Genomic DNA, 22656 nt, shown 5'->3' on the forward strand with positions numbered 1-22656 from the left:
CTCTTCATCTATCTTCCTCCTCCCTCTTCTCTTCTCCATGTAACTGTGTGAACCTTTCTGGGTGTCCCTCACTGTGGAGATTCTTTTCACCATTTTTCTAGATGTTTTATCAGCAGTGCTGTATGGATAGAGAAGTCATGAGGCTACTGTAAGATTAAGACTGAAAGCCAGAGGTAAGAGGCTTAAATCCAAAACTTGAGAACACCAGACAACTGACTCCAGGGAACATTAATCGACAAGAGCACATCCAAAACTCTGCATACCTACACTGAAACCAAGTTCCATCCAACAGCCAACAAGTTCCAGAGCAAGACAGATAATGCTATTTCTCCAGCAACACAGGAACATAGCCCTGAGCTTCAATATGCAGTCTGTCCACAGGCACACCAAACCCATAGACACCTCAAAACTCACTACTGGGCACTTCACTGCACTCAGAAGAGATCCAGCTCCACCCACCAGAACACGGACACAAGCTTCCATAACCAGGAAACTTTGACAAGTCAAACGTCCAACCACACCCTCAGGGTGCAACCTCCACAATAAAGAGGAACCAAAAACTTCCAGCATACAGAAAGGCCACCCCAAACAGAACAATCTAAACAAAATGGAAAGGCAGAGAAATATTCAGCCCGTAAAGGAACATGATACATCCCCACAAAATCAAACAAAAGAGGAGGAGATCTCTCTTTTTGAGTCTATCTCAGAAAGAATTCAGAATAGTGATAGTAAAGATGATCCAAAATCTTGAAAACAAAATGCAGTTGCAGATAAATAGACTAGAAACAAGGATTGAGAAGATGCAAGAATGTTTAACAAGGACCTAGAAGAGATAAAAAAGAGTCAGTCAATAATGAATACTGCAATAAATAAGATCAAAAGAACTCTGGAGGGAAACAACAGTAGAATAACTGAAGCAGCAGATATAAGTGAGGTGGAAGATAGAATGGTGGAAATAAATGAAGCAGAGAGGAAAAAAGAAAAAAGAATTAAAAGAAATGAGGATAACATCAGAGACCTCTGGGACAATGTTAAACACCCCAACATTCGAATAATAAGAGTCCCAGAAGAAGACAAAAAGGCCATGAGAAAATACTTGAGGTAATACTTGAAAACTTCCGTAAAATATGGAAGGAAATAGCCACCCAATTCTAAAAAAGCCAGTGGCTCCAAAATAGGATAAACCCAAAAGGAAACACCCCAAGACACATATTAATCAAATTAATGAGGATCAAACACAAAGAGCAAATATTAAAAGTAGCAAGGGAAAAACAACAAATAACACACAAGGGGATTCCCATAAGGATAACAGCTGATCTTTCTACAGAAACTCTTCAGGCCAGAAGGAATTGGCAGGACGTACTTAAAGTAATGAAAGAGAAAAACCTACAAACCACATTACTATACCCAGTAAAAATCTCAGTCTATTATGCAGGGGAAATGAAAAGCTTTACAGACAAGCAAAAGCTGAGAGAAGTCAGCACCACCAAACCAGCTCTTCAACAAATGATAAAAGAACTTCTCTAGACAAGAAACACAGAAAAGGTTTATAAGTAAGTATGGATGTGAGAATTGGACTGTGAAGAAGGCTGAGCACTGAAGAATTGATGCTTTTGAACTGTGGTGTTGAAGAAGACTCTTGAGAGTCCCTTGAACTGCAAGGAGATCCAACCAGTCCATTCTGAAGGAGATCAGCCCTGGGATTTCTTTGGAAGGAATGATGCTAAAGCTGAAACTCCAGTACTTTGGCCGCCTCATGTGAAGAGTTGAGTCATTGGAAAAGACTCTGATGCTGGGAGGGATTAGGGGCAGGAGGAGAAGGGGACGACAGAGGATGAGATGGCTGGATGGCATCACGGACTCGATGGACGTGAGTCTGAGTGAACTCCAGGAGTTGGTGATGGACAGGGAGGCCTGGCATGCTGTGATTCATGGGGTCGCAAAAAGTCCGACACGACTGAGCGACTGAACTGAACTGAGGAGCCCACCAGGCTCCTCTGTCCATGAGATTTTCCAAGTAAGGAGACTGGAGTCGGTTGCCATTTCCTTCTACAGAGGAGCTTCCCAAACCAGGGATTGAACCTGGGACTCCTGCACTGCAGCCAGATTATTTACCGACTGAGCTACAAGGGAAGATATAACAGTTTATAAACTCAAATCCAAAACAACAAAATAAATGGCAACGGGATCACACTTAACAATAATTACCCAAAATGTAAAAGGGGTGAATGCCCCAACCAAAAGACAAAGACTGGCTGAATGGACTCCAAAACAAGACTCCTATATATGCTGTCTATAAGGGACCCCCTTCCAAACAAGGGACACATACAGACTGAAAGGAGAGGGCTGGAAAAATATATTTCAAGCAAATGCAGACCAAAAAAAGCAGGAGGAGCAATACTCATATCAGATAAAACAGATTTTGAAATAAAGACCATGAAAAACGACAAAGAAGGACACTAAATAATGATCAAAGGATCAATCCAAGAAGAAGATATAACAATTATAATTCTATACGCACCCAGCATAGGCACACCGCAATATGTAAGGCAAAGGCTAACAAGTGTGAAAGGGGAAATTAACAGTAACACAATAATAGTGGGAGACTTTACTATCCCACTCACTCCTATGGATAGATCAACTAAACAGAAAATTAGCAAGGAAACACCAATTATAAATGATACAATGGACTAGTTAGACCTAATGAATATCTTTATGACATTTCACCCCCAAACAACGCATTTCACCTTTTTCTCAAGAGCACATGGAACCTTCTACAGGATAGATCACATACTGGGCCATAAATCTAGCCTTGGTAAATTCAAAAAATTGAAATCATTCCAAGCGTCTTTTCTGATCCCAATATAATAAGCCTAGATGTCAACTATAGGGGGAAAAAAAAACTATTAAAAATTCAAATATATGGAGGCTAAACAACATGCTTCTGAATAACCAACACATCATGGAAAAAATCAAAAAATAAATCAAATATGCACAAAAATGAATGAAAATGAGAACAAGACAACACGAAACCTAAGGGATTCAGTAATATCAGTGCTAAGGGGAAGGTTCATAGATTACAAGCTTACCTCAAGTAACAAGAGAAAAATCAAATAAATAACCTAACTGTACACCTAAAGCAACTAGAAAAAGAAGAAATGAAGAACCTTAGGGTTAGTAGAGGGAAAGAACGCATAAAAATTAGGGCAGAAGTAATTGAAAAAGAAACAAAGGAGACTATAGCAAAAATCAACAAAACTAAAAGCTGGTTCCTTGAGAAGATAAATAAAATAGAAAAACCATTAGCCAGATTCATCAAGAAACAGAGGGAGAAGAATCAAATCAATAGAATTAGAAATGAAAATGGAGAAAGCACAACAGACAACACGTAAATACAAAGGATCATAAGAGATTACTATCAGCAAATTTATGACAATAAAATGGACCACTTGGAAGAAATGGACGAATTCTTTAAAAAATATAACCTTCCAAAAGTGAACCAGGAAGAAAGATAAAATCTTAACAAACCCATCACAAGCACGGAAATGAAATTGTAATCAGAAATCTTCCAGTAGACAAAAGCCCAAGACTAGATGGCTTGACAGCCGAATTCTACCAAAAATTTAGAGAAGACCTAACACCTATCTTACTCAAATTCTTCCAGGAAATTGCAGAGAAAGGTAAATTGCCAAACTCTTTCTATGAGGCCACCATCACCCTAATACCAAAACCAGACAAAGATGCCACAAAAACCGAAAACTACAGATCAATATCACTGATGAACATAGATGCAAAAATCCTTAAAAAAAAATTCTAGGAAATAAAATCCAACAACATATTAAAAAAAAAAATCATACATCATGACCAAGTGGGCTTTATCCCTGGGATGCAAGGATTCTTCAATATTCACAAATCAATCAATGTGATAGACCACATTAACAAATTAAAAGATAAAAACCATGTGATTATCTCAATATATGCAGAGAAAGCTTTTGACGAAATTCAACATCCATTTCCATTTATGATAAAAAAAAAACCTCCAGAAAACATGCATAGAAGGAACATAACTCAGAATAAAGGCCATATATGATAAACCCATAGCAAACATTACCCTCAATGGTGAAAACTTGAAAGTATTTTCCCTAAAGTCAGGAACAAGAGAAAGGTGCCCACTCTCACTACTACTATTCAACATAATTTTGGAAGTTTTAGCCACAGAAGTCAGAAGAGAAAACATAAATAAACGGAACCCAGATCAGGAGAAAGTAGTAAAACTCTCACTGTTTGCAGATGACATGATCCTTTACATAGAAAACCCTAAAGACACTACCGGAAAATTGCTAGAGCTAGTCAATGAATATAGTAAAGTTGCAGGATATAAAATTAACACACAGAAATCCCTTGCATTCCTATACACTAACAATGAGGAAACAGCAAGAGAAATGAAGGAAACAATTTCATTCACCAGTGCAATGAAAAGAATAAAATAGTTAGGAATAAATCTTCCTAAAGAAACAAAAGACCTATACATAGAAAACTATAAAACATTGATAAAAACTCAAAGAATACAAATAGATGTAGAAATATGCCATGTTCATGGATCAGAAGTATCAACATAGTGAAAATGAGTATACTACAAAAGGCAATCTGTAGATTCAAAGCAATTCCTATCAAGCTACTAACAGCATTTTTCAGAGAACTAGAATAAATCAATCCACAATTTGCATGGAAATACAAAAAAAAAAAAATATTGAATAGCCAAAGCAAGCTTGAGAAAGAAGAATGGAACTGGAGGAATCAACCTACCTGACTTCAGACTATATTACAAAACTACAGTCAATAAGACAGCATGGTACTGGCACAATGTCAAAAACATAGATTAATGGAACAAGATAGAAAGCCCAGAGATAAACCCACTCACCTATGGAAACCTTATCTTTGACAAAGGAGGCAAGAATATACAATGGAGAAAAGACAATCTCCTTAACAAGTGGTGCTGGGAAACCTGTCAACCGCTTGTAAAAGAATGAAACTAGAACACTTTCTAACACCATGCACAAAAATAAACTCAGAATGGATTAAAGATCTAAATGTAAGACCAGAAACTATAAAACTCCTAGAGGAAAACATGGGCAAAACACACTCTGACATAAATCACAGCAAGATCCCCTATGACTCACCTCCCAGAGTAATGGAAATAGAAGCAAAAATAAACAAATGGGACCTAATTAAACTTAAAAGCTTTTGCACAACGAAGGAAACTATAAGTAAGGTGAAAAGATAGCCTTCAGAATGGGAGAAAATAATAGCAAATGAAGCACCTGACAAAGAATTATTCTCCAAACTATACAAGCAGCTCATGCAGATCAATTTACAGAAAAATAAATGACCCAATCAAAAAATGGGAACACGTGTACACCCATGGCAGATTCATGTTGATGTATGGCAAAACCAATACAGATTGTAAAGTAAAATAAAGTAAAATTTTTAAAAAAGAACTAGGCAACAACAAAAAACAAAAATGCTAAAACTAGTTAATTTGTAAATTACTTTCCTTTTTTCTTTAGGAAATAAAAAATTGAAAGTACCAAAAAAAAAAAAAAAAACGGCCAAAGAACTAACAGACATTTCTCCAAAAAGACATACAGATGGCTAACAAACACATGAAAAGATGTTCAACATTATTCATTATCAGAGAAATGCAAATTAAAATCACAATGAGGTACCATCTCATGCTGGTCAGAAAGGCTGCTATCAAAATCTACAAACAATAAATGCCCATTGGCAAAGTAATGGATAAGTAAGCTGTGGTATGTATACACAATGGAATGCTACTCCATAATTAAAAAATGCATTTGAATCAGTTCTAATGGGGTGGATGAAAATGGAGCCTATTATACAGAGTGACAGAGAAGGCAATGTCACCCCACTCCAGTACTTTTGCTTGGAAAATCCCATGGACAGAGGAGCCTGGTAGGCTGCAGTCCATGGGGTCACTAAGAGTGGGATTCGACTGAGTGACTTCACTTTCACTTTTCACTTTTATGCATTGGAGAAGGACATGGCAGCCCACTGCAGTGTTCTTGCCTGGAGAATCCCAGGGATGGGGGAGCCTGGTGGGCTGCCATCTCTGGGGTCGCACAGAGTCAGACACGACTGAAGTGACTTAGCAGCAGCAGCATACAGAGTGAAGTAAGTCAGAAAGAAAACACCAGTACAGTATATTAAGGCATATATACGGAATTTAGAAAGATGTTAATGATGACCCTATATGTGAGACAGCAAAAGAGACAGGATGTAAACAACAGACTTTTGAACTCTGTAGGAGAAGGCAAGGATGGGATGATTTAAGAGAATAGCATTGAAACATGTGTATTATAATATGTGAAATAGATTGCCAGTCCAGGTTCGATGCATGAGACAAGGGGCTCAGGGCCAGTGCACTGGGATGACTTTGAGGGATGGGCTGGGGAGGGAGGTGGGAGGGGGCTTCAGGATGGGAGACACATGTACACCCATGGCTGATTCATGTCAACATATGGCAAAAACCACAACAATTTTGTAAATTAATTAGCCCTCAATTAAAATAAATTAATTAGGTTAAAAAATGCTATAAGAACATACAGCATTATATTATATTATAATAGTAAAACGCTAATAGTAATATATAAATAATTACTTTAAATGTAAATGGATTAAACTCTCCAACCAAAAGACAAAGATTGACTGAATAGATAGAAAACAAGATCCATATATAGGCTGTCTACAAGAGACCCACTTCAGACCTAGAGACACATACAGACTGAAAGTAAGAGGATTGAAAACATATTCCATGCACATGGAAATCAAAAGGAAGTTGTAGTGGCAATTCTCATTTCTGACAAAATTGACTTTAAAATAAAGAATATGATACAAGATAAGGAAGGGACATTACATAATGATCAAGGGATCAATCCCAAAAGAAGACAAAATTCTAAACATCTATGCACCCAGCATAGAAGCACCTCAGTACATAAGGCAAATAAACAAACGTAAAAAGGGAAATTGACAGCAACACAATAATGGTAAGGGATATTAACACCCCAGTTATACCAATGGGCAGATCATCAAAACAGAAAATTAACAAGCATAGAACCCAGCTCTCCCACATTGCAGGCAGACGCTTTAACCTCTGAGCCACCAGGGAAGATCTCAATAAGGAAACAATCTTAAATGAAACATTAGGCCCAAGGGACCTAATTGATATTTTCAGCATTGTCCACACAAATCCAAGAGAACACACTTTCTTCTCAAGTGTGCTTGGAATATTTTCCAGGATAGACTATATTGGGGCCAAAAATCAAACCTCAGTAAATTATTAAAAATCTAAATTCTATTAAGCATTTTTTCTGACCACAATACTATGAGACTAGATATCAATTACAGTAAAAAACACAAACACTTGGAGATTAAACAATATGCTTTTACATAATGAACAGATAAATGAAGAAATCAAAAGGGAAATCAAAGAATTCTTGAAACAAATGAGAATGAAAACATGATAACTTAAAATCTATGGGATGCAACAAAACAGTTCTAAGAGGGAAGTTTGTAGCAAGAAAAAAGAAAAACATTAAATAGACAACCTAACTTTACACCTAAAACAACTGGATAAAGAAGGACATTAAAAGAAAAAAAAAAGTTAGTCAAAGGGAAGACATCCTACAGATCAGATCAGAAATAAATGAAAGAAAATGAAGGAACATTAGTAAAGATTGATAAAACTGGAAGGTGCTTCTTTGAGAAGATAAACAAAATTATCAATTAGTCAAATCCATCAAGAAGAAATGGGACAAGAATGACATCATCAAAATTAGGAATGAGAAAGGAGAGGGTAACAGACAACACAGAAATACAAAGGATCATAAGGGGCTACTATGAGCAACTATATGTCAAGAAAACAGACCAACTGAAATAAATTGATCTATTCTTAGAAAAGTTCAATCTACCAAGACTGAACCAGGAAGAAATAGAAATTATGAACAAGCAAATTACATGCACTGAAATCGAAAATGTGATTTTAAACACTCTCCAAAAATTGAAGCACAGAGCCAGATAGTTTCACAGGTGAATTTTCTCAAACATTTAGAGAAGAGCTAATGCCTATTCTTATCAAACTCTTTCAAAAAACTGCAGAGGAAGGAACACTTCCAAACTCATTCTACAAGGCCATCATCATCCTAATACCAAAACCAGACAAAGACAACACAAAAAAGAAAATTACAGGCCAATATCATTGATGAAAATAGATGGAAAAATCCTCAGCAAAACTCTAGCAAACAGAATTCAAAAATACATTAAAAAGATAGCACACTATGATCAAGTTGGGTTAATTCCAAGGATGCAAGCATTCTTCAATATACTGGTGTATATCCATCAATGTGATATATCATATTAACAAATTGCAAGATAAAACCATATGGTCATCTCAATAGAGGCAGAAAAAGCTTTTGAAAAATTTCAGTACCCATTTATGATAAACACTCTTCAAAACATGAGCAAAGAAGGAACCTACCTCAACATAATAAAGGCCATATATGAAAAACCCAGAGCAAACATTATTCTCAAAGGTGAAAAACTGAAAGCATTCCCTCTGAGATCAGGAAAAGACAAGGGTGCCTACTCTCACCACTATTAGACAACATTGTTTGGAAGCCCTCGCAACAGCAATCACAGAAGAAAAAGAAATAAAAGGAATCCAGATTGGAAAAGAAGAAGCAAAACTCTCATTGTTTGCAGACAGATGACAGATGATACTATACATAGAGAACCCTAAAGATATGTTCAGAAAATTACTAGAGGTAATCAGTGAATTTAGCAAACTGACAGCATACAAAATGAATACACAGAAATCACTTGCATTCCTCTGTACTAACAATGAAACATCAGAAACAGAAATTAAGGTATCAATGCCATTTACCATTGCAACAAAAAGAACAAAATCCTAGGAAAAAAAAACCTAAGAAGACATAAGAGCTGTATACAGAAAAGTACAAGACGTTGAGGAAAGAAATCAAAGACAACAAAAAGAGATGGAGAGATATTCCATGTTCCTGAGTTAGAAAAATCAACATTATGAAAAGGACTATACTCCCAAATACAATCTACAGATTCAATGCAATCTGTATCAAAATACCAATGCTATTTTTCACAGAACTAGAACAAAAAGTCATAATTCATATGGAAACACAAAAGACCTGAATAGCCAAAGCAATCTTGAGAAAGAAAAATAGAGCTAGAGGAATCAACGTTCCTGACTTCAACTGACTACAAAACTACAGTTATCCAGACAGTATGGTACTGGCAGAAAAACAGAAATATAGACCAATGGAACAAGATAGAAAGCCCAGAGATTAACCCATACACCTATGAATTACTTATGTTTGAAAAAAGAGGCAAGAATATACCATGGGGCAAATAGAGGGTCTTTCATAAGTGCTGCTGGGAAAACCTGACAGCTACATGGAAAAGAATGAAATTAGACTACTTTCTAACACCATTCACAAAGATAAACTCAAAATGGATGGAAAACACAGGCAGAGCACCCTATGTCATAAATCACAGCAAGATCCTCTATGACCCACCTCCTAGAGTAGTGGAATAAAAACAAAGATAATCAAGTAGGATGTAATTTAACTTAAAAGCTTCTCCACAGCAAAGGAAACTATGAATAAGGTGAAAAGACAATGCTCAGAATGGGACAAAATAACAGCAAATGAAACAACTGACAAAGGATTAACTTCCAAAAGATAGAAGCAACTCATAGAAATCAATACCAAAAGAAAAAAAAAAAAACACAACTCAATCAGAAAGCGGGAAAAAGACCTAAACAGACATTTGTCTAAAGACCTAAAATGGCTAAGAAACACATGAATATATTTTCAATATCACTATTAGAGAACTGCAAATCAAAGTTACAATGAGATATCACTTCACACCAGTCAGGATGACCATCATCAAAATGTTTACAAACAATAAATACTGGAGAAGGTGTAGAGAGAAGGGAACCCTCTTGCACTGTTAGTGGGAATGTAAACTGATACAGCCACTCTAAAGAACAGTATGGAGAGTACTTACAAATCCAGGAGTAAAACCACTATATGATGCACCAACCCCACTCCTAGGCATATACCCTGAGGAAACCAAAATTGAAGAAGACACATGTACCCCAATGTTCACTGAAGTTCCATTTACAACAGCTAGGACATGGAAGCAACATAGATGTCCACAGATTAATAGATAAAGAAGCTGTGCTACATACATACAGTGGAATATCACTCAGTCATAAAAAGGAATGCACTTGAGTCAGTCCTAAAGAGGAGGATGAACATATAGCCTAGTATACAGAGTGAAGTAAGTCAGAAAGAGAAAAACAAATATTGTATGCTAACACATATACATGGAATCTAGAGATATTGTACTGATAAACTTATTTGCACAGCAGCAATAGAGACACAGACACTAAGAACAGCCTTATGGACACGGCTGAAAGGGAGGAAGTAGAGGGTGGCATGTATGGAGAGGGTTAGCATACAAACTTAAGCTACCATATGTAAACTAGAGAGTCAATGGGAATTTGCTGTATGACTCAGGGAACTCAAACCAGAGCTCAGGAACAACCTAGAAGGGTGGGATGGGCAGAGAAATGGGAGGGATGTTCATGTGGGAGGGGACATGGTAAATCTATGGCTGATTCTTATTGATGTTTTGTAGAACCCAACATAATACTGTAAAGTAAGTATACTTCAATTAAAAATAAATAAATATAAAAAAACAACCACCCACCCCCCCCCCGAAATTCCATATGCCAACGGACCCAGGAGGAGGCTCACTCATGCATGCATGAGGTAAAAGGCAGACAGATCTCTGTCTTGACTGTGATGCCTACAGTGGCTCATGAACCATCTCAATTCCCTCTCAGCTGCATTCCAGGAATCCTGGAAAACCTATCTTAAAAATTCATGCATGGAGCTAAGTCCTTCTGTGAAACTCCAGGTATTGACAAGTGGACCTCTGTCCGCTTCATTCACACACCCTGTGGCCAGATCCCTGTGGTTACAACTGACTCAAGAGAAGAGCAACCTTTGACAGACCACCAGTGAGCTTGCACAGAAATTTGGCTTAATTCTGTGGCCCAGAACAAGAACACAAGATTAGTAGCACTGGAACATGTATATTATCATATGTGTAACGGATCACCAGTCTAGGTTTGATGCATGAGACAGGGTGCTCAGGGCTGGTGCACTGCAATATCCCTGAGGGATGGGATGGGGAGGGAGGTGGTAGGGGTGTTCAGAATGGGGAACACATGTACGCCCATGGCTGATTCATGTCATTGTATGGCAAAAATCACTACAATATTGTAAAGTAATTAGCCTCCATTTAAAAAAAAATTTTTTTAAGTAAAAAGGAAAATTAAAAAAAGATGTAGTGCTACTTTGGGGGAAACAAAGGACAGGCTGTCAGTACCATTTCTGGTGCACTAATGTATCTAGACAAAACAGGAAGCACAGAAATTCTGACAAAACAGGGATGAGAAGTGTCAGCAGGTGCCACTATAGAAGATCTGAGATAGCTGCGGAGTCTCTAGCCAGGTTGAAGGAAGTTGTCTCTCACCCAAAGGAGACTGGAACTTTAATTAGAAAAACAGCACCGACAAACTTCAAGGAACATGAACTCAACGTATCATGACACCAACAAAGTATAAAAATCTTCAGTATTCACATCCAATTGGCGATGTGTGATTTATCCTGTGAAGAATTCGAAATACCTTTTTAAAATAACTCGGTGTGCTATAGAAAATACAGTAAGATACTTGAACAAAAGCAGGAAGACAATAAACAAAAAGCAGGAAAACAATGGACAAAACAAGTAGTTTAATAAAAAGGTACAAATCATTCAAAATCAGAAACTCTGGTGCTGAAGGTTCCAAGGATGAAATAAAATAATTCATTAAAGAGCATCAACCACAGAGTCAAAAATGTAGAAGAATATGTGAGACAGATGATATATCAAAGTTATCCTGTCCAGGGAGATTAAAAACAAAATTTAAAAGAAAAGAATGAAAAAGAACAAAGAAAGGCTACATGATCTATGCCACATTGAAAACAGAACCGATTTGCAAATTATTGAAGTTCCAGGAGGAGAAAGGAGATGAGGCAGAAAATATATTTAAGGAGTAGTGTATGAAAACTTCCCAAATCAAGGATGATATTTGAATATCTAAGTTCAGGAAGCTTACAGGGACCAAACCAAACCAACTTTAAAAATCCTCTACAACACACATTCATAATAATGTTGCAAAAATCAAAGAAAAATAGAGAAGTCTTCAAGCAGCATGAAGAAAAAACAAACAAGCTAACAAAACAAAAACCTTGAAATTTACTAAGGAGCCTTCATTTGGATCTTAGCAAATCTCTCATCAGAAACCCACTAGGCCAGGAGACAGTGGGAGGATATATTCCAAGTGTTGGAAGAAAAATCTGCCAAAGAATACTTGAAAATATCATTCAGAAAAGAAAAGAATATAAAGATTTCACCAGACCAACAAATATTGAGGAAATAGAACACAACTAGACCTTCCTTTTGGAGAAGGCAATGGAACCCCACTCCAGTACTCTTGCCTGGAAAATCCCATGGATGGAGGAGCCTGGTGGGCTGCAGTCCATGGGATTGCGAAGAGTCGGACACGACTGAGCGACTTCACTTTCACTTTTCACTTTCATGCATTGGAGAAGGACATGGCAACCCACTCCAGTGTTCTTGCCTGGAGAATCCCAGGGACGGGGGAGCCTGGAGGGCTGCCGTCTCTGGGGTAGCACAGAGTCGGACACGACTGAAGCGACTTAGCAGCAGCACCAACAGACCTTCCTTGAGGAGGACATGGCAACCCACTGCAGTACTTTTGCCTGGAGAACTCCATGGAGGGACGAGCCTAGCGGGCTGCTGCCCAAAGTGTCCCAAAGAGTCAGACACAGCTGAGGTAACTGAGTAGGCACACAGATCTTCCTTACTGAAACACTAAAAGGAATTTTTGAAGCTGAAATAAAAGAATGCTAATTCATTCCATGAAATTACCTAGTACACTGGTAAATTTAAGTGCACAATCACATTCAGAACACTGCCGTACCTTGATATGCAACATTAAACACAACTATTTAAGAGTTAAAGTACAGAAATTAAAAATTAGTATATTTAAAATTATTTTTTAATTAAGTACACACTATAAAAAGAGGTAAATCATGACATCAAAAAGATAAAATGGAGAAGGGCAAAAGGAAGGAGATTTAATATGTGGTTGATGTTCATATATTATCAGCATAAAATACACTGCTCTCTCTGTAAGGTGTTTTACGTATATCTCATGGTAAACAAAGCAAGAATCCATTCTAGATTCACAAATGGTAAAGAAACGTTCATTAAATGCATACTACTGTAACAAAAATCATGAATTCAAAGAGGCAAGCCATCAGAGGAAGTAAAGAATTAAGAAACTATAAAACATCTTGTAAAATAAAAAAATATTAATATATCCTTATCTATCGATAATTTCTCTAAATATAAAGGATTGCATGTTTGCATGCTAAGTCACTACAGTTGTGTCTGACTCTTTTGAGACTCAATGGACTATAGCCCTCCAGGCTCCTCTATCCATGGGATTTCCCAGGCAAGAATACTGGAAGGGGTTGCCATTTCCTTCTCCACCGTTTTCTTCTATCTCAATGAAATTCTTAAGCAATTACTTTGAATTACTTATCAGACAAATTATCCATATCTATTATTCGGGGTCAGTAACTGAAAAACTATTGTATTTCTCTGTTAACATTTTAGTCCTTTGATGTCTATGTCCCTTGAAGTCTCAAGTTGCTGTTTGCATTTAAAGAAGCAGTCACTCCCTCCAGTCTTTACAGACTGACCTGGGGAGGGAAGTACACTGTCACATTGCTAGGGATTTTGAGACTTTTCAGACATTTTTAAAGGAGACACCTGTCCCATCTACTCAATTCCTCCTAGGAGAGAATTCTGAAGCTCATATGCTTCTATCAAAACAGCAAAGTCAGTCTCTGTGCTGACAGTTTCCTGGCTGTTTCCCTGGGGCAGTGCCAAATGCTCACATTCATATGGTTTCTCACAGACCCACGGGGACAGGATGGCTTCTAGATGTCCCACAGGCCATCTGAAAAGGTCTAGATGCCACCGTGGGGACCTACAGAGGGAGCTGGCCCTGGAGAGGGGATGTAGATGAGATGAGGGGCCCAGGAGTGAGCAGAACCACAAGCACCGTGTCTGCAATGGTTTGGGGCTCCCTCGTGGGGTCTCCACATGGTCAGTAGGACCTATGTTCCTTGAAGAACTCTAGCCCTGGATGCTGTGCTCCTGGGCTGTCCCCACCCCAGCCATGCAGGTGACCCCAGTGGTCTGGATAAGGGGAGAGAGAAGTGTGCTGGAAGGTGAGGACGCCACCCTTGCTTACATGCTCTTATTTTCCCCACAGGTAAAATCCTGTGCTGAGGGGTCTGTCTTGGCACTAAGCAGTGCCACCTCAGGGGCTAAACGAGGCTACTGCTCTAACCCTCAGTGAGGCATCCAGTCTTCAATCTTTGTGCTCTAGCAGCATGCTATCATTTCTCTGCTAGACTCCTGGACCCCCACAAAGATCCTCTTATCCACAAATGATGGTCAAAGACTGCATTTATATCAGGAGAGACAGTGAGACTCCTGCCATCTTTCTGACCTCACTCTGTTATTACAGGTTTCCTCTTTGTGAATCTTTTCCTACTTTTTTGACTAATGTCTATCAATAGGTATATGTATTTTGTTATATACTTATCAAGACGTCTATAGGTATACTCATAGACACTTGTAAACAAAATTAAATTGGTCTTTTGGCAAAACAAGAATTTGATATAAACTTTTTGAGTGGATAATACAGCTGAGTCTTAGAAAATTATGAACACCCTGGGATCTCAGCCCAGTTCACTCACTGACACGGATGCATCTGGGAGGAGGAGACCAGCCACTCTCTGTGCAGTTCATTGTGTTCTGATCATTTTGAAGACTGTAGCCTTCATAGCAGCGGACTGTTACAGTTTCACCCTGTAAATATTTTTCTTCATGATGTGGGTTATGTCCATTTTCCAAATAATTGAAGATACATTGTCCTAAGGATCATAAAATTAATATGAAAGAAATACAACATAAATTTGGGAAAATAGTGCATTAAAATTAATCTTATAGAATTTACATGAGAATAAATTAGTATTCAAATATATCACATAAGAATAAAAATGAAAGCTAGTACACATGTTTGTTGGAAATGAAAATCAACATTCCATATTATTTATCCTTAGTTTATGATTAAAATATGTATTAATGATACAGATATTCTTGTAAAGCCTCTGTATCTCTCACAGGATTTACATGAAGAGCCTCTAGTATGGAAAATCTATTGGATGTTTCTACTCATAGAACTCATCCCTTGGCCTTACTGTTGTTATACAACACTTAATTGTATTCACTTATATATCCTGTTTAAGTATGCTATAATTTTACAAAATACAGTTAGAAAAAAGAGAATTGTTACTTTAGCGGCGGGAAAGTAGTTGAGGACTAAACGAAGCAGCCCCAAAAAATACTGTGTTCAGTTGACCTGATGTTTTTCTATATGTGATGGATTTAGGAAAGTCCACAACACCTTCCACACTCCTCTCTCCAAATATTAAAGCTTGAGTCCTCACTACTGAGTGTGCAGGACTTTAGTGACAATTTCTCATGATTACACATGACTGATGTGACAGTGTGACAAATTCATACCTGCTGTGGAGGCTTCCTCCTCCCTGTCTGGGGTCACTGGCCCTGAAGAAAGCTAGCTGTCTCACGAGCTAGCTGCAGAGATGCCCACGTGGTCAGGTGCTGAGGCCTCCCCCAAACGCCAGGAGAGTGAGCCAACTTGGAAGCAAAGCCTCCAGCCCAGCTGAGCATCCAGGTGACAGCATCCCAGGCTATTACCAAGTTGCCACCCAAACAGAGTGACTCAGAATTAGCCAGCGAGGCCCTTTCCTCATTCTGAGAGACAGAAATTCTAAGAATATGGAGGTGTGTGGTCTTAAGCCAATATGTTTTTTAGAAAATTTGTTAATTAGGAGTATGTGTCTAATACAATGGCCATCTCAGTTGGTGCTAGTGGTAAAGAATGAACCCACCTAGCCATGCAGGAGATATAGTAGTACAGGCAGGTTCAATCCTTGGGTTTGGATGACCCGCTGGAGGAGGGCATGGCAACATATTCCAGTATTCTTGCTTGGAAAATTCCATGGACCGAGAAGCCAGGCATCTACTACAATAGGTGTTAGATAATGTGAATTTAATATAATGGCTTGGATCTGATATTACAATTATTTTGCATGCTAAAACTTTCACAATCGCACCCATAAATTATGAAAAATAACTGCATATAAATATTCAAACATTTAGCTTTAGGACCACTTTTAGAAAGAGTTCAGTTGTTAATGAGAAGACAAGTGTTGCATTGGAATGTCTGGTGAAGAGTTGTCAAAGTTTCACATTTCTCTTTCATGTTGTGTACTCCTTCTCCTCTTATTTAGAAATATGCCTGTAGACTTATCTATAATTGATTAATAGACCATCACTCATACACCTGGGAATCAGGAGAAACTGAATTAAATAACATATCTGCCTGCTCCTTAGCCAGAATAATGGTGATGCAGCATTTCGTATAAGTGATCTGGGTCCCGAGCTACTATTTTTTATTGTTTTTAATTTGTGTGATTTTTTATTCATTATTTTCTTTTTTTTAAGATTCTTTTTTTAATTTATTTATTTTAATTGGAGGTTAATTACTTTACAATATTGTATTGGTTTTGCCATACATCAACATGAATCCACCACAGGTATACTTTTAATTGTAACACTTAGGACTAGACAGGGAGCTTTATTGTGCTGTAAGTCTTATTCATGAAAAAAATTGCCAAATGGTCTAAAATAACATGCAACAAATTATGAGATGAATAATGCAGAGTGATGCATATTCTATTCACATCTTGAATTTCACGAGGTATCATAAAACTCAGTAGAGGTTTCATTTAAAAGAACTTGAAGAAAAATGGATTATTAAAGAAAATGAAAGACAAAAACATCATAATGAAGAACTTATAAGCTTACTTTTTTGGAGTAAAATCTTTATTTTTACTATTTGCTTATATTAACACATCTATATAATTTAATTTTTTGTTTTTTCATTAGTTTTTATTGGAATGTGGTTGTTTTACATTGTTGGGTTAGCTTCTGCTGTACATCAAAATGAATCAGTTCCATGAATATATATATATATATGTATATGCATAAATATATATCCCTTTTTTAAAAAATTATTTCCCTCCCATTTAAGTCACCAGACAGCATTGAGTGGAGGTCCCTATGATACACAGTAAGTTCTCATTAGTTATCTATTTTATTCAAAACAGCCAGGACATGGAATCAACTTAAATGTCCATGAACAGAAGAATAGAATAGATTGAACCCAAGTCTCCTGCATCGCAGGCAGATTCTTTACCATCTGATCTTTTTAAAATAAGCCAATTGCTTTGCTGTCTCGGCTGCTGCAAGGGCGTGTGTCTCTGCTGCTGAATGGTTTCCAGGCTTTCTTTGCATAGACGTCTTCCTACATAAACTTGACCAGCAGTCCCTCCTACTTTCTAAGCACTTGGATTCTTTTGTTCTTAGAATACACTTATTGGAACAATATAATAGAAATATTTTTACTTTTTGGTTCATTATTTGCCTTAATTCATCTTTTTTTTTTTTTTTTTTTCATACTGGCATGAAAGCTCTTGAAAGACATACCACCTTCCTCCACTGTATTCTTCACAATTACTCTTAGGCAACTTCTGGCACATAGTAGGTGCTTGCTGACAGCCTGAAAGTGAAATTACCTGGGCTCTGGACTCTGTTGAACAAGCCTGGCTTGTTCCTCTAACAAGCTACCCCTGTGTGTCTATCTGAAATCTCTATCCTGAACCTCTTGTTCTCTGTCACAACCAAGCCTTTTCAGAGTTATGTCCTAAAGCTATATTGCATTTCTTATTAACAATTTATTTAGCAGATTCTAAGCACGTTTTTCCCTGCCTACACCATCTTAAACTGTCTCTCTCACAATTAATGTTGGCATCATATTTTTAGTCTTTTAACCTGGCTTATTAACTGAATTAGAAGTATTCATTAGTGTGACTATTCTAATGTAATTAGTTTACAAGTTCCTTGACTAAACTGTATGGCAAGCATTATGACAAGTGTATATGAATATTTTATTTTAATAGCTAAAAGATATTTTGAAATATTAGAACATTTGTAAATATTAAATCTTTTTACAGATTCAGAGGAGTGAACAAAGCTTCAAATAGGTTGTTGCCCTTAGATTCATACTTAGCAAATGGTGGAATTGGATATAGAACCATTTCAGGCTGATTCCATAGGAATTACTATTAGTCAATTTATTATCCCTTGTTCTTAAATCATTTTTTTCTGTCCAATCTATGCAACATTCATTCTGACATGTTTTCTCCTAAATTCTCTGGGTCCTCCTTTCTTTCTGTCCACTTTGCCATCTATTCTTCTTCTGTCAGACACCTCAGTGTTGGAAGCTTCAGAACTCAGTCTTGAGCTTTCTTCTATTTTCATTCTACATTCTTTTCTAATCTGATGTCATCATTTAGAGAGTGATAATCAGTCTATGGTTTTTCCAGTAGTCATGTATGGATGTGAGATTTGGACTGTGAAGAAGGCTGAGCGCCGAAGAATTGATGCTTTTGAACCGTGGTGTTGAAGAAGACTCTTGAGAGTCCCTTGGACTACAAGGAGATCCAACCAGTTCACTCTGAAGGAGATCAGCCCTGGGATTTCTTTGGAAGGAATGATGCTAAAGCTGAAACTCCAGTACTTTGGCCACCTCATGCAAAGAGTTGACTCATTGGAAAAGACTCTGATGCTGGGAGGGATTGGGGGCAGAAGGAGAAGGGGACAGCAGAGGATGAGATGGCTGGATGGCGTCACTAACTCAATGGATGTGAATCTGAGTGAACTCCGGGAGTTGGTGATGGACAGGGAGGCCTGGTGTGCTGCGATTCATGGGGTCGCAAAGAGTCGGACACGACTGAAGGACTGAACTGAACTGAACTGCATCTCATGTGTATATCTCCTGGTTAAACCTATGCATTCAGCACTACAGTTGATGTATCTTATGTTTATGGTCCCCATTGGCCCAACCACAATGTGTTCAGGCCAAAGTTGTGATGTTCTTGCGAGAGTGTGCTTTCTCCTGCCAGTACCACGTACAAAGTCATTTCCATTTTCTTGCTTGCTTATGAGAAAATGGTATTCAAAACATGAGTCCTTTCAACTTTTGCTCTTTCTGACAATCAACATTTATCAACTTTACATGCATTTATTACCAGAAAAATATATCCCAAATTTATTCTCTGCTCAGAATCACTTCAGCCAAGAATTTATCTAATCCCCACACTTTTTCACCCCACATGGTTTCTTGAATCTTCTCTTGTCCATCATAAGCACAGCATACAGAAAAATCCACAAACAGCCTTCAAAACTCCAAATAAAATTATATCATTTCTTTTCTTAAAATTCCCTATGCGTTTTCATGAATCATGAAATCAATCAATGTTAATATGCCTTGAAATAACCCAGCTCCTTTTTCCTTTGCCTCATATCAGCTTCAGCTCATAAAATTCTCTCTCATTCAGTAGAATATTCCCACCTTCATATTTTCCAAATATTACTTTGCTGCCAAAGTTTGCACATAACTCTTCCCTTGACTTGAGACACTCAACATCCACTCAGCTTACCAGAGACTGAATCCCTATTTCCAACCCTGGAAAAAACACGTCTGATTGGCAAAATATAAGAGATCCATGTCATTGTCCTCAGAACTTGTCAGTCAGAAAATAAAATCACCTGTCAAAACCTACAGAATTTAACATTCAAGGTAGGAGGTATAAGCAGAAACTCAGGAGCAAATAATTGAACAGGTTGCAAGACCCTGTCATTTTGGTATTGAGTGAGTCGTTGGACTTTAAAACTTCCCCTCCTTCCAGTTTACATTAAAGTAGAAGGAAGCATCATTCCTTAAAGATGATTCTAGATCAGTGTAATTTGGTAAAAATCAAACACTTCTGACAATTACTGTTAAATTTTGCTTATCTTGAAGGAGAGAACATCTGGAAAAGAGCACTTACCATAGCATGCAGCTTTATCGGACCAGCCGTCTTGACCACATACTATGGAGCCTGTGGTGCGTCCATCTCGAGTCTCATACCCATCAAGACATGCATAGTCCAGGCTGTCATTCAGCTTGAACCATGTGCCATCACTTTTGACTTCGGCCTTCTCAAATACTGGCCTGTCACAGGACTCTAAGGGATAATGGGATTGTGATTTCATTTCTAATATTATTTAGTGGGCAATTTGATTGAGTTTCATCTCAAGGGAAAAGGGCTTCACCAGTTAGTATGTACTAATCATAAAATATTAGCCAAGAATGCCAGTGATATATCACTGTCCTGACATAATTACTCAAAGTGAAAACAAGTGCATTTCTATGCAACATTTTTCTCAACACTTGATGTTCCTGAATTATTTACTTTAAGAACATGTTCCTCAGTTGCTGTACTTATGCATTTTTTCCAATGCTAGTATTAAAATAAGCCATTACAGAAGTATTGTACTATTTTCATAACAGCATTTTCTGAATTAATATGCCAAATTAATCAGCAGTTGTGACATATTTGCCAGAGAAAACTTCATTGAAAAAAAGTAATTTTCAAAAGGCAAGTTAATTTTTTAAAGATGCTATAAAATTTTTAAAATCTACATGATGATTTTCCTTTTCCAACTATATTTCTAATGGTTGTATATTCTTTTATACTTATCAAGGTTGAGTACAGACATAATTCTTCATGTATAGCTATTTACAAGAAAACATGTTAACAATTAATCTGTTTTCACTAACACCATAGACTGATGTTAATAGTTTAAATAATTTACTTCAAATTTTCATGTGTTAAAGCAAAATTATACTAGTAAAATATAATAGAGACACTTTTCATAAAAGACTGTTAAAATGGAAAACTGTCATATATTAAAATAAAATAAGTTTGATATGTGCAACTTTTTTCATTTTGAGGGTTTAGTGCTTATAGCAAATATAGACACTGGAAAAAATACAATGCAAAAGTAGAAAGGGATATTATAAATACCCACTTTACTTAAAGTGACTATGTAAAATATCACTTCAAAAATATCACTGTGTAGTTTGGGGATGAATAAGACAAACTCATTCATTGTTCTTAGAAAATCTTCATAAACATCTATGTGTTGCTACAAGAAAAACCTTCAGCACAGCAGAATTTGCTCCTGTCTAGAAGTGTTTCTCTGTCTCCACTAACTAGATGTTTATGAAGACTTCCTAAGAATTTTTCACAAGGATATCTATCCTAGAGATTCAAACATATGAATTATATATCATATTATTTGAAGTTTATGCACCATGGCCTCACATCTTTGCTTAAAAACATAACTTTTAGGCTTAGGAGCAGAGACTCTGGCTTAAGAGTCTCCTAAAATAAAAGCAGATGCATTAAGCATAAAGGTCTCCGTTGAAAATAAATGAATTTATCCCGGAAGAGAGGTAAAGCTCTTAGCAAAATTAGCTTAGTCAAAGGATGTTTTAAAGTGACAAAATGTTGAACTAAATGGTACAATGATATTCTACTCCACTAGTAATTAAATCATTAAAGGCAAAAAAAAAATACATATTTCAAAGCATTGTTATTGATTTTTTCAAATACAGCCATGGAACCACAAAACACTTCATATGATCCTGCCTCAGCAAAAAACAAAAAAAAAGAAAGAAAGAAAAAAGGAAAAAATAACTAAGTTAAAGAATACTTCTGTATAGTTATCATCAGGATAAGAATACTAAGATAATGAATTACTTACTAATGCATACAGGTTGAGCTGACCATCCATTTTGCAGACATGTAATTAACCCTGATGTCTTACCATCTGCTGTTACATATCCTGGTTTACACTTATATTCTGTTTGTTTATTTAGGGGATACGTAAAGGCAGATTCAGACAAAAATCCATTCTCAATTCTTATTTCAGATTTTGAACATGTTTCTAAAAGGGAGAAAACATTAAAAAAAAGGTAAGCATATATTTGATATACATTTCATAAGGACCCAAATAAGGTAATGATACAAAAAAGGGAAGTCATTTATGACTATAAACCAAGAAAACTTCTAATAATTTAAGGTCCTGTGTAAGAGAAAAAAAAAGTATGAGTTTCCAAAGATATTAAACCAAAACACTTGATTTCTATTTTCTAGAGCAAAGCAAGATTTAAAATACTCCGAATCCCTTCTAGGAAATTTTTAGAAATCTGTTTGTATAAAGGATCTGGAATCCCACAGCATGTCAGAAATCTTTTAGCAATGGGTTTCCTTTCCTGGGACTTGTTGAAAGTATTGTCTAGTCTGGATCTCTTACACAAGCCAGAACACAGATCAGGTGGTGATCACAGAA

At 36.9% G+C, this 22656-nt stretch overlaps 1 protein-coding gene across 3 annotated transcripts in view; it reads right to left on the minus strand.

Annotated features, from left to right (window-relative positions):
• Positions 1-22656, minus strand: part of LOC102184713 (complement factor H) — a 73851-nt gene that overhangs the window by 13189 nt on the left and 38006 nt on the right. For all 3 annotated transcript variants that reach the window (XM_018060139.1, XM_018060138.1, XM_018060137.1), the window contains 3 exons: positions 22069-22251; positions 20307-20483; positions 15024-15200 (listed from right to left, as the gene is read on the minus strand). In XM_018060139.1, coding sequence (XP_017915628.1) covers positions 15024-15200; positions 20307-20483; positions 22069-22251 — 537 coding nt within the window. The remainder of the gene's footprint in view (positions 1-15023; positions 15201-20306; positions 20484-22068; positions 22252-22656) is intronic.

The sequence above is a fragment of the Capra hircus genome, chromosome 16 (assembly GCF_001704415.2).
Source record: "Capra hircus breed San Clemente chromosome 16, ASM170441v1, whole genome shotgun sequence".
In the NCBI taxonomy this organism is placed as follows: domain Eukaryota; kingdom Metazoa; phylum Chordata; class Mammalia; order Artiodactyla; family Bovidae; genus Capra; species Capra hircus.